The sequence below is a fragment of the Pholcus phalangioides genome, unplaced genomic scaffold, assembly GCF_987345545.1.
Source record: "Pholcus phalangioides strain wild (caught in Gottingen) unplaced genomic scaffold, Ppha-v1.0 ptg000011l_1, whole genome shotgun sequence".
In the NCBI taxonomy this organism is placed as follows: Eukaryota; Metazoa; Arthropoda; class Arachnida; order Araneae; family Pholcidae; genus Pholcus; species Pholcus phalangioides.
In genome coordinates, this window is record NW_028301604.1 from 27,561,173 (window position 1) to 27,575,027 (window position 13,855).

Genomic DNA, 13,855 nt, shown 5'->3' on the forward strand with positions numbered 1-13,855 from the left:
TGACAGTTTTTGCTACTACTTAAAACCTATATACACTGCTCAAAACAATTAGGGGAGCACATGGTTTTAACAAAATTACGCAAAGATGTATACCGATAAGTAACATAAAATGAATCATCCATAATTTAAAGCCTAGCAGGAAACGGAAGAAGAAAACTTCACATGCAAATCAAAGTTCATGACGTCAAAAACCAGAAAAAGGAGATAAGGGCAGAAATCGGGATGTTGCAGAAACGTCTGTTTTACTGCCGTAACTGTGAAATTCGATTGCGCAGTATTTTTTTTTGAGACAAGGTGACTTGAGGATGTCTCAACAACGTGATTTACCGGAACCCATGGCATGGCGTGTTATAGGCAGACTGGAATAAGGGCAAACACAACGTAGTGTCGCGGACGCTGTTGGAGTCGCCAGAAGTGTTGTTGCAAGGCTGTGGAATCGATTCCAAGAAACAGGAAATGTTAGACGTCGACCAGGGCAAGGTCGGCCACGCGCCACTACAGCAACTGATGACCGGTATATACGGTTAACATCCCGTCGAAACAGAACAGAGAATGTTACGCAGCTGCAAAGACGGTTGCTCTTGGCCAATGGTCTGCATTCCGTTGACCCCACGCCACCGTGCGGCCCGAAGAAGATGGGCTGCTGAACATCGAGATTCGGAGCAACATGATTGGAGCCAAGTGCTGTTTACAGACGAGTCCCGATTCAGTCTGGAGTGTGACACCCGACGTGTTCTGGTATGGAGGGACAGGGGCACTCGAAATAACCCCGCATTCGTTTGTGAAAGGTCACAATACAGACGAGCTGGTTGGATGGTATGGGGTGGAATCAGCATAGGCGGACGTACGGACCTGCATATCATTCGGAATGGCACTTTGACGGCCCGAAGGTATGCAGACGAGATACTGCGACCTCATGTCATCCCTTACGCTGGAGCCATTGGAGATTCCTTTGTTTTCCAGGATGATAATGCCCGACCGCATAGAGCTCGTCTGGTGGAGAACATGCTTGAAGCTGAAACAATACAGCGTATGGAATGGCCAGCGTGCTCTCCTGACCTGAATCCTGTCCTGAATTCCTGCGGAAGACGCATTGCTGCGCGACCAAGGCTGCCTGTTACTGTCCGAGACTTGCAGATTGCACTTCTTGAGGAGTGGAACAGTATTCCCCATATCTGATCGATAACCTCATCGCATCCATGGCAAACAGGTGTGCAGCAGTCTTAGCTGTTCGAGGAGACCACACGCCCTATTAAAACTCATGCATCATGTCTAAACAGTACTTTTTTTTATCGTTTACATGTAACCAAATTGTTGCCCTAAATCATCTTTTCATGTTTTTTCCATATTTTCAAAGAATTAAAGCTTAATTCCAAATTTTTTTACGTCTTTTTTCTGTATTGCGCATTGATACGCGTGTACTATCCATTGTATGCCAATACGTGGCTGTCTCGCACGGTTTTCTTCACTTTTTTGCTTGCTTCCCCTAATTGTTTTGAGCAGTGTATATGCCCTTCATAAAAATTACTCTGATGAATTTCTAACGAATCAGTACATGCCGGAACGTGTTGTATGCATATATATGCGGAGCCCTAACCTAATTATGATGTTGACGGAGTTGAAATACTCATTTGATCATTTTTGTCACATCACGGTCATTTTCTGCACACTAGGGCTAATTAAACCGGGACCTACCAAAGACTTCTAGATGTACATTAGTATCTAGGAGGCTTTGGACCTACAATTTATTGCCGATTCTGAAAACATCAGCCTTTTTTTATTACTTACCGAGAGAGGTTGGTGCGCTAACCTTCAATATGGGAGTTCCTGCGGTAGCAATCATTTTGTGTGGCCTTGTCGCCGTTTCTGTTGTACGCCTATGTTAGGAAAATTTCTGACAAGGACGAACCAGGCATCGAACTCGCGACACCTCTAAACATCCTTTAGTACTTTAGATAAGTATCTTATCGACCTGGGCTACCGCACCCACAGAGCTATGCGTGTTTCGTGTCCTACTGCTGCTGCTACCTGCCTTCTATGTTTTGAAGACAGTATCATTAACCAGTTGCCAGTTAATGATAATTTCTAGTATTTTTGAGAGAGACAGAGGCACCAACATGAAGAAAACATTGGGGGAGGGGGGACTGAAAGTCGCCAGTCGTCCCATATGTACGGGACTCAAACGCGTACCCAGGAGGAGGAAGTGTGTTGTGCATTCCAATTCATTAATTATTGGGGGAGGTTCAGCCCCCCTTCGCAAAATTTATTAGGGGGTGTCTCAAATGACCTTAGCCCCTAGGTTCTGGTGCCTATAGAGAGGGAGCTAGTCGAACTCACTGGGCGGTAGTTTGATACGTTTTCTTTACTAAACTTTTTTAAAAAAGGGACTATGATAGCGCGTTTCCAATCCTGTGGAAAGATACCTTCAGCAACACTACTCCTGTAAATCTGTGCAACTGACATGAATAGTTCATTATCCCATTCCCTAAAGACCCTCGGCAAAATATCATTCGGTCCTGGTACTTTGTTATCGGATACATTTTCAAGAAGATTTAAAACTTCATCTTCCATTCGGCTATCGGTGATTATCTCATCACTGCATGGTTCCTCTCTACTTGAAATATCACCGTCCCTTTCAAAAAATGGATGCAAAAAAAAGTCATTGAATGCCCTGCTCATGCTTCTATTGCACTCTATTCTAGACCCTTCAGTGTAAAGGGGACCAACGGTCAGTATACATCCATTATTCATACTCTCAAAAAACGGTTTTGGATCAGTGTCACTATTATCTGCCAACGTTGATTCACATTCTTTATTACTATTTTGTATAACATCTTCAATGTCCATCTTTTTTCAGTAAATGTTGACACAAGTTACTTTTTCTATTTTCATACTCCTTAAATTCTCTTTTCTAATCAATATAATGGTTCCACGCGTTGTCCGTGAAACAGAGAAGACACGAGGAGCAAGTCGTTTCTTTCGAATAAAGAGTATGACGTCAAGCAAAAAAGAGGAACTTTTTTTCCTAAATTCTTCCCACTGTCTAACCACACTAACTGATTCCAACGGCTTTGAAAATTATCGCTAACTTATCTCTCAAAAACTTAGTTAGATATACGAGAAAAAGAAAAAAAAACATTCTTTTGCTATTAGCTTTACCCATGATGAAGCTATAAACAAAGACAAAACTTAGACGGTTCCTAGAAGAAAAGTCGTCTCCAACAAGAAACATGTTCAACAATGTTCTCGGAACTAGTGACAATTAAATCAGAAATTGAAGTACTCATTATTGCTTCTGAAATCTGCTGATACAAAAAATTATCAAGCCTAACTTGAGAAAATCTCACTCATATTGATCCCTACCTGAAAGGTTTTCTAATCGATACCCCGATAGTCGAAATGCCCTAAGATTACTACCCTCTTACGCTTGGAAATGTCGTTTTGATCCCTATTCGGGGGGTTATAGCTAACTTCGACAATAAGCGTGTCCGGAAAATTCACCGACCACAGTTCGATGTGAGGGAGTGTGTGATTTTGAGTTACTGAGTCAGTGAAAGAGTGGGTGAGTGAGAGAGTTACTGAGTCAATAAGCGAGTAAGTCAGTCCGTGAGCGAGTGACTGACCTAGTGAGTATGCGAGTGACTGACCTAGTGAGTATGCGAGTGAGTGACCCAGTGAGTGACTTAATGAGTATGTGGACATGTTATTTTATATATAGTATATAGATATAGATACGCACTAAGACGGGATTTCTGAAAGTTCATCATCCATGGGGAGGGGATCATGAGGTGTTCAAGTGGTATAGGGGGAATCATCGCTTAGTAAATTTGAGATTGCAGAATCCACACCAGTGAAGTCGCGGGTAACAGCTAGTTCATCAGGAAAAATAATCCATTGCTTACTGATGATCAACAATGTTTTTTATAACATCAAAGTGATAACAGGAGATGATTTTAAGCATTTCAGGGGGTTAATTTATCGCGTATCTACTTACTTCATTATCTTTTAATTATGTTGTTTTATTCCTTTTAACGTTTCATTTTAGAAGTTTCTGAGTAAAACATAGAGTTAACGGAATTATTTAATATACTCTCTTGTGTATTGTGCAACAGCAATTTCTAATTTCTTCCGTATCATCTAAATTTCTTCTAATAAAGTCATTATTAAAACTTTCCGCCATATCTTTAGGATCACTCACTCGCTCACGGATTAAGTAGCTCGGTCACTCACTCGCTCACGCATTAAGTAGCTCGGTCACTCACTCGCTCACTCCCTCGCTTACTGACTCGCATCGCACTGTTGTCGGTGAATTTTCCGGCGGTGAATTGTTGATCGGTGAATTTTCCTAGCGGTGAATTGTTGTCGGTGAATTTTTCGTATAGGGGCCGTTCAAGTATTACGTCATCAACGATGGGGGGGGGGGGAGGGTTTCTGATTTTCTGACTTTTGATGGCAAGGGGGGAGGGGAGTTTGGATAATGCTTATATCAACAACTGCCCTTTCTGAAAATAAGAAATATTTTTAATAGCATCTTACTCGGTGCGCCAAAAACGAGAAAAACCTTTCGATAATTTGTGGGAAGTGAACTTGAAGTAGCAACCCCCCCCCCCCCCCGCTATTGATAAGTGCCCTACAGAGCCACTTTGGTGATCTCTAAATGTTTCGCGGATCCAAGTGATCTGAACATGTGTCCGGGCCGCTTAAGTGCTCTGGGACTGTGCCACGCATCATTCAAGTGATCCGTAATTATATGCCGCGGGTGACTTACATAATCTGAGAATGTTCCGCGGGTAACTTGAGTAATTTAGAACCGCACTGGGGACCACTTAAGTGCTCTAAAACTACGTCACATGTCACTCAAGGGATCTCTAAATGTGTCACGGATTGCTTAAGTGTTCTGGAACTGTGTCCCGAGTTATTTAAGTGATCTGAAAATGTGCCACGGGCCGCTTAAATGTTATGGAATTGTAAAACGGGACACTTGAGTGATCTGTAGATGTGCCGCTTAGTTCATTTTTTTTACAAAATTAGGTTTGAGGAGGGCAGGCCGCATCAGATAACCCCTGTGGGGGCCATATTTGGTCCGCGGGCCAACGGCTTTTATGCGATTTATCATTGTATGGCTTAGAGGGTAAGTCGCAATAAATTTATTAGAAATACATTTTGCGTTCATAGCCTTCAAATAACATTAAAATTAACAGAAATTGATTATAATAACATATGAAGGTATTTTTTCCGAAATTGCAATTAAAAAAAATATTTGTTTTTTGCATTAAAAAATAAATTTTTGATCAAAACTTCCCCTCCCCCCCCCCCCGTGTACGTCTCTGATCCCACCAATATGCGTTAGGATTCAGATGGGCAGAGCTGATGACGAAAATTTGTTGACAAGGGGGGGGGGAGGGTCAAAAATGGCTAAAAATTTGCTTACGTAATACTTGAACGGCCCCAAACCGACAATAAGTATGTGGCCTTTTTTACTTTCATGCTCAACCATATAGTTTCGATGTTACTACTCAGTATGTTACCCTCTCTGGCCTGCAATTATGATTTGCAGCACAAATCGAAACACCTTCTCCCTATCCAACCAGATATATTTCTGAAGAAAGTATCATATCCTATTTCAGCAGTATGATGAAGACTGTTCGGTTTTCTTGGACACATGAATTAGCACTTATATTCTTTTGGAAATTGAAATTGGAACATTAATTTGCGTCCAATGTGGAACTGAATAGAAAAGAGAGGCCTATTTTACTTATATTTTTAATATACCAAGAACACTATTAGGCTGCTGAATTCACGATTGTTTTTCAAGGATTTTTTTTTCAATATTTTTAATGCGCAAATAAATAATATTTTTCAATATACAGGGTGATTCAGAAAAGGAGGTATAGTACCCACACACACACGCACACAAAATTATTATTATTATTATTTATTTATTTATTATTATTTTTTTTGTTTGTTTTTGTGTGTACTACCACCTCTTAAAGTTTTCCCCACCTTTTCTGAATCACCCTGTATATGTTATAAAAACTGTACATCTTTGTAGTTTGTAAGAAAAGTATGAAGTAACTCAAATTGAATATGGTTATCAAAAATATATCAATATAGAAAGTGATTTACCATATGATTGGCAGCAACAAAGTGCAAAAATAATTATCGTTGTTTCTTTCATGCTGAGAGTTTTTATGTATGTCAGCGGCCCCTGGATTATAAAAAAAATATGCATTTTTTAAACTTGAGATGACATTGTATTATGTTTCCATAATGAAATTTATAAGTTCACGAAAATATTTTTAGTCAAATAATTCAAACTATCAATTTCTCCCATGCAAGAACATCCCCCTCCCCACCCTGCGTACTCCAATGTAAAAATTTTATCCGCGCTCCATGAATTCAACAAACAAGCTTCTCGGATTCCCTGGTGAGTCATTTCAGAAGCGACTTTTCTGTATAAGGCCGGGGTTACACTATAAACGTTTTCGAAAAATTCTTTTATAAAACTTGAAAAATGTAACAAATAAGTGTATCGGTTACATTCTAGCGAATGCAACCAATAGGCTTATTGGTTGTTTTTCAAGTTTCGTGAAAGATCTTTTATCAAACTTTTATAGTGTAATCCCGGCATAAAAAGAGAAATTCTTATTGCCCAGGCAGCCTAACTCATATTGCCTGAACTCACTAAGGCTAAAAAGAATACCTACAGCGAGGAAAACCTCCCCCCTCCCCTGTTGGCACTATCTGGGTCTGAAAGGGAGATGCGACTTCGTGAATTCGATTGAAAGTTTTTAGAAGTCAAGGCCGGAATTGAGATAGAGATAGACGGCTTTTCTCATCTCAATATATATATATCAAAGAAACAGATATTTTCTGGATTTTATGTCGAGTTGAACCAACACTACCTATAGAAAAAAGCCTCGCACGAAGATCATGACGTCAATGAAGAAGACCATCTCACCTAGGTTTTCCGGGCAGGAATTCCCGCAAGCCCGTTCTCGGGAATTTTTTACGATTTTGTGTTCCCGAAATCCCAAGAAAAATTCCCGAGAATCCGGGAAAAATATTGTTGCAACACAGTAATACTTGCAATGGAATATAAAAAAAAATTCAAAACATAATGGGAAATATTCTTTGAAAAACTAATTACTTCTCTCTAGCATTGTTTGAAAAGAAAAATAGAGGACAGAAATATACATGGGAGGCTTCCAGTTTCTAGTTCTAAAAACTAAAAGTAACCATGTGCTACTATAAAATCCTAATATTGAGAGAACTATACAAAGAACCTAAAGCCAAAAAAAAGTCCCTCTTTTCCATTCTTCTTCCATTTTATGACCCTATTTTGGAATCACAGATGAACACGAGATAAGATCTGAAAAGAAGCATTGCGTTTTAGAAAGAACATGGCAGATTACTGCTTTTCGTGATTTCTTGGATTATAATTTTACTTTCCCTTTCGCATCACAATGACATGATATTTCGCGATTGTAAGTAGAGAGGCCAAAAATGTGAAGAAAACAGGAGGATTCGCAGGAGCTATAAATATTATATAGCCCTGATATAACAATACTCTGTTTTTTAAATTATTGTCAATAATAAAGATCAGTACCGGATGAAAATGTGTTTGAATGAACTAAGTGTTTGAATAGATTGGAACATCATCAATGATTGATGTGAGGAAGGGTGGGGTTTTGGTAGAGGCGAAGACATGGAGGAAAGAGTCTGTCTGGATGTCCTTGTCCATTGTATTTCTCACTTGTGTTGTTGTGGCGAGGGTTACGGTTGTGGTCGGCTCGAGCTTGATGATCCTGGACTCTAGGCCAGGGTTTTCCAACGTGAAAGCTCACGCGGAATTCTTGATGATTACGAGCCTATTCCACGGAACCCTTAACAAATTTTGAATATTTCTTCAATATACAGGGTGTCCCAAAAGTCCGCATTCGCTTTACGGGATAAGAATCGAAACTTGTAGTAGATAAAAAAGTGTCAAAAAATTCATATACATATTTGTGTTACGCATAGTGTAACCATATGACACATATTTTAACGGACAGAATTATTTTTCATAACAATATTTGGCTATTTCATCGTTTCAGTAAAAATGTTGATTTTGTCATGAAATAGTCTTTAATGATAAATAAATGATATTAATAACAAAATACAGAACAAAGGAAAAAAATTACTACGCACTGCACTTGGTCATCCGGTTCAGTGTGAATTTTTGAATACATCGTTCTCACCCGAAATATAGAACGAGAGGTTAAAGGAAGGGAAAAGGGGAATCCTCTCCCCACTCTTCATTGCGCCAATAACCAACGCCATTTATAGTAAATATGAAGATTAAATTATTCAGATTTCAGCACACCGACTTAAATCATGGTCTCAGACGAGTGAAAAAATCCAACTTGAGCAAAAACATGAAACATGAAGTGACAGTCAGTTTCTAGTTTACTTGTCACGTGATATTACATGACCAGCACTGATTGAACATTGCGAGCCATGTGTGTTACTGGGATGCGGAATCTTGAAATTTTCGGTGAATTCACCCACATACAATGATGGTCACAGGTGGGAAATTTCCCTTACGCTTTTTATTCAACATTCAACAAAAGAATAATTGGAAGGAAAAAAAATGCAGTTCAATGTGAATGCCTTTCTGAAGCTATTCTCATGTGGTTCAAATGACCCGAGTCCCCCACAGACGAGGACGGGGAGCAAAAAAGGAGACACCAGGAAATTTATGAGTGGAAAAAATTTCAATTACTCGACGTTTTCATTTCGACTCGAACTTTAAATGCTTGGAAAATTACCATTTCTATACATTGAATGCATGTAATTATTGTGATTTACAAAAATGCGCCGTTATAATAGTTTTGCATTGCGTGTCCTCAACTCAAAAGCCTTAAACTTTGATGATTGACTAATTGACAGATCGTTGACAGAAATACGGTATCAAGGCCGCTACTCGATACTTAGTCAGCCGGGGCAAGCATTCATTTTGGCATACCTTTTAACGTTGAAGGAGAGGCTAAAGGGTGAAATTCGTACTCCCTCTAGTCCGGCGCTCGGGACACCAGACTCCCCCTAGTTAGAACCCCTAAGTCCTTCCCCCAGTTGCATCCTTGCCCAGAATAGTCTAGTCTCTAGTGCTTTAAAGGGGTATTTTTTTTAAAAAAACAGGCAATCAGCAATGCCGACAGTTAGCTGCGACGTGTTTGACAAAGGTTTTCGATGCCCCTGATAGATAGGGGCATCGACACAAGTGACGCATGGTTTGAGAAACACTCTAATGTCCAGGATATTTCGGTTTTTTTATTTTATTCAACTTTTAAAGAGCTAGATTCGATTCATTATCTGCATTGCTTTTAGATATGGAAAACAAAACCAAAAAAAAATCTTTCTTGAAAAAGTAAAAAATTACGTTTTTTATCTTTCAAATATTCAGAAGATCAATGTAAGAATACTGAAGATTTAAGCAACGGTGGTGTAATGCGAATTACAGTTATTTAAGTAATTTATAATATGATTTTGAAAAATTTAATGTTGGGAGTAATTATTCTAAAGAATGATTATTATATAACAAACAAAATGCAATTAAAATAATTGAATTTTTGTAATATTTTCTTTGAGGTCTATAAGGTGGGCAGGGATCATTTTCAGCGAAGTTCCAGTGTTGTACGATTTTCACTCATATACAACGTTCTGACGTGGCCTCTTGATTTTCGTACATAAACGGGGTTCCTTTTATAGTAAAGTATCTGTAGAATGAAAAAAAGACCTTAGGCAAGTTAGAAAGTGAAGCTTTTCCTTTCTTCTGTTTCATGATTGCTATTTAGGATTTGCTATTCAGATAGCGATAAGAATCTGACATCATGAAGCTCAATTGGACATCCGAAAGAAAAGAGGCAGGGGGCCACAGAATGCAAAGAAACAATTTAAAAGTACCGCGTCTTTTCAGAAAGACCCTCATAAAATCCGCATGTAGGTCTTGAGTTTCGGGAATACCAATTTCCAGGAGGTCTTATAAAAAATTGTTTCAGGTGAAACAGTAACAAGAAAAATTTCAGAAAAAATCATGGTTCCGGGATTTTTGGGGTTCCGTCACTTATGATTCCGCGGAACCCCAAAAAAGCTCTCACGGAACCCTAGAGTTCCGCGGAACACCAGTTGGAAAACCCTGCTCTAGTCTGTCTAACAGTTTGTGAACCTCAATAGAAATATTGGTCAGGTGGCTTCTTCCCGAGTTGTTGTTGCCAGAGCAGATCTCCCTAATTTCGTCTACCAATTATTTCATTGTTTTGTTAGATTCATTCGTTGTTGTGCCGAGCGTGTGGGGGAAGGTGGTGTCGTTTCCCGCTGTAGAGACATCATCCAAGGAATTGGCCGTCGGGCTGTCTTGGTCGTCAAGTGTTAGTCTCGGAGAGAAAGACATGTCAGTAGTCCCTTTTGTAACTAAATACAACCTCGCACTAAAAATGAATTATGGATAGTTTAATTAAATCTGAGAACGATGTGGGGTCGGCACATGCATGTGATTAGATCAAAAAATGCCATTTCAGAAAAATAAAAAATAAATAAAACTAAGTATCTAAACTAAGAGAAGAAGAAAAAAAACAGTATATACTCTAAAATCTAAATATATTACATGGAAGAACTATAGGACAGCTATCTAACTACGAGAGCGGGCGAAAAACTCGAATAAAATTACTGTGAACGAAATACCAGCTACCTGGCGGAGGGATGTAATGTCAAAAATCAAATTCAGCTGGCGTGACAGCGGTGTGTGTAGGAATAGGGCATTCAGAACATGTAGAAAAAGTTCTGAAATATTTTACACACCGGCTGAAAATTTATTTACATCTTATTTGGATGATTTTATGTTTTTAGGTATTCAGCCGGTATTCTGAGGGTGGGTTCCTTCAGCTGCTCGTTTGTTTATGTGAAAAAAACACGTTCTGTAAAAATATTTTACACCGTATGAAAGTTCAACACGAGAGAGATAGTTATTTGGGTATTAATCATGAAAATAGTGAAGAGACTATGAAGTGGTTCTGCGCTAAATTATATTAGAGCGCCATGTATTATCTTCAATCATCCAGCTGAAGGTCTTTCCCCCCACTAAGGAGGCAGCTAAATGGAATTTTTTTAAACCTTACGTTTTATACTATGTATAACATACCGGAGTTTCGTGTAGTGTAAAATTTATTTGATTTGGAAATCATTAGCAAACATCTCCAAAACATTAAAAATATGACAAGTTTTTTGTTTAATAAATTTGATAAGCAAACAAAAAAAAGAGGCCCAAATTGTACCGCCATATAAATAATGTACTAAAAAGGGCTCCTCGAGTTAAACAGGGCTCCGCTATAGAAATTATACACTGAAAAGGGCTCCGCGAGTCAGAAAAGGTTGAGAACAGCTGTGTTAGAGTCTGCAAACCATCCCAAGATGATCTCTTTGGGCGGTCAGCGATCATGTCTGTCTGTCTGTGTTAGAGGCTAGGCCCTTCACTTTATTTGTGAACCATAGACCTCTCATATTTGCGTTTCAGCAAAAACAGGATAAATGTTCACCCCGTAGGCTTAGGCAGCTTGGCTTCATTTCAAAGTTTACCACATATATTCAGTATTTACCAGGTAAAAGTAATATTGTAGCGGATAGTTTATCCCGCATTTGTGAAATCCAATTTTCCTCATTGGCAGACATGCAGTTATGGGGTAAAATGCAATCTAGAGATGAGGAAATGAAAAATATCCTGGAGGGTAATATTGAATGTAGTGTAGAATTAACAAAACTGAGGATGCCTGATTCCGATATTCACCTCTATTGTGATAATTCTACTGGGGTAAATAGATTTTATGCCCCTCAAACATTAAGAAAAGAAGTTTTCGAACAGGTGCATGGCTTATATCATGCTGGCATCAAGGCCACTAAGCAATTAATCAATAGCCATTATTTTTGGTCTAATCAAAACAAAAACATAACTGTTTGGTGTAGAGCAGTGGTTCTTAACCTGGGGCCATATGGGCCCCTTGCGGTCCTGGGATATTCTAGGGGCCACGAGAAAAAATCAGAAGAAAGGTGATCCACGACAGGTGGTGAAGGGAAGAGAGCTGTGAAGAGAAACGCTTTAAAAGTGAAACATGGTTGAAAAATATTACTACTTTCAGAATTCATCAGATCCGTCCATAGAACCAGGGGCATCTTAACCCTTGGGTCTATGTGGGCATGACCCACCCGGGTCTTATTAAAAGCTATTCAGAGACAATTGAAAAGATGAAATTTGAAGGATGGAATTTGCGCCCCTCCTGATACTACGCCCAGGAAACCAGACCAACCCCACCCCCTAGTTGCAGCACTGTCCGTTCATCAGAAGGAAGTTAGTTCTCTTGCACATAGTGTAGTTTTCCATGCAAAAAGCGCAATGGGATGGGCGGAAATTTGAGAAATATCTATCTCGTTAGTCCCAGTAAAATTTTGAAAAATATTCACGTCTAAAAAAATGACGGGGGGAATTAATCTGTAAAATGCTACCACAACAATCGTCAAACTTTTAAATTAGGATACAAAATTAAGGATCAAAATTAAGGACAAAATTAATTAGGATTTAAATTAAGCACAAAAAATGGGAATCGAAAAGAAGAGAGAGCGCCAAAAGTGAAAAAAAATCCGAAGCACTCCCCCCAAACCAAATGGTGTGATGATGATGATGATCCCCCCTCAGAAGTTCTCTTTTTTTTCCAAGAGAGTGAGGAAAAAAAAAGGGGGAGAAAACTGGCCAATCCCCAAATAGCGTCTGATTTTACCTCGCGATGAAAACAAACCGGCTTGAAAGAATCGCGTACCTCTTGAGCCGCCTCTTTCTCCTCCTCGTCTCGCTGCCCGAGTATGTGAGGCGCAGAACAAAACAGTACATTTGTTTTCGCCGCTATTTCGTACCTCTCCGCTCACATCCCCAGTATGTGTTCGGCCTAAGACTGGCGGGGAGTTGTGCAGCGGAGTTTCACCAACGCTTGGCATTAAAAGTGACTCCGCAGATTAAGCGCGCCAAGCGACCGGAAGAAGAAAAAAAATATACAGTTGTACGCGTGCGCGAGAGTCAGTGTATATATATAACATGTTGATGTCTTTTCGTGAGTGTGAATTTTTGTAAATAAATTAATGTTGTGATTGTTGACAAATCGTCTTATAATCAGAGTGGAGTCAGATATGCGTTATTAAATCAACTCAATCAGCATCCCAAACACAAATCCCAGGCGCCAGGTCATCATTTCGTCTATAAAATTGTTATTGGTGACTAAATTTTCCTTCGTGTAGTTACTTTATGGGTATTAGATTATTTCTTATTGGCATCTTTATTGGTTTTGAATTTGAAGTAGGCTGTAACAATTATGATTTATATTATTTTTTTCACGTTCATTGTTTCATATGTAAAGTAAAATTTCTGAGGAGCATGAAATGTAATTTATCTATGAAAAGTTTCCTTGACACGCATTAATTTCTTGATACTGTACCTCATTACAGAATTTGATCAAATCAATTAAACCTGTGAAGCAAGCATTCTACAGTCACCACTCTTGAGGAAATGGGTGCTTTCCACCTTCAACAGAAGCAACTTAAATGAATCAGCAAGGGTTATAATCATCTAACGAGAATTGCTTATGAAAAATTGCGCTTTTGCTTATCCTATGTTATTCTTATGAGTACAATAAATATCAATTTTAGTTTTGAAAATTTGATAGACTGATTTCTTCAAAATTGCTGGAAAAAAGTGACAATTTTGATTTTTAAATATTCTTTTCAGAGTACAGTGTTTTTACCCTACAAACAACATGTCTTATGTTTTCATTATTTG

General features: G+C 38.9%; 1 protein-coding gene across 2 annotated transcripts in view; it reads right to left on the reverse strand.

Annotated features, from left to right (window-relative positions):
• Nucleotides 1-13,855, reverse strand: part of LOC149080300 (uncharacterized) — an 89,504-nt gene that overhangs the window by 70,669 nt on the left and 4,980 nt on the right. For both annotated transcript variants that reach the window (XM_089239425.1, XM_089239426.1), the window contains exon 2: nucleotides 6,127-6,208. In XM_089239425.1, coding sequence (XP_089095551.1) covers nucleotides 6,127-6,178 — 52 coding nt within the window. In that variant the 5' untranslated portion in view covers nucleotides 6,179-6,208. The remainder of the gene's footprint in view (nucleotides 1-6,126; nucleotides 6,209-13,855) is intronic.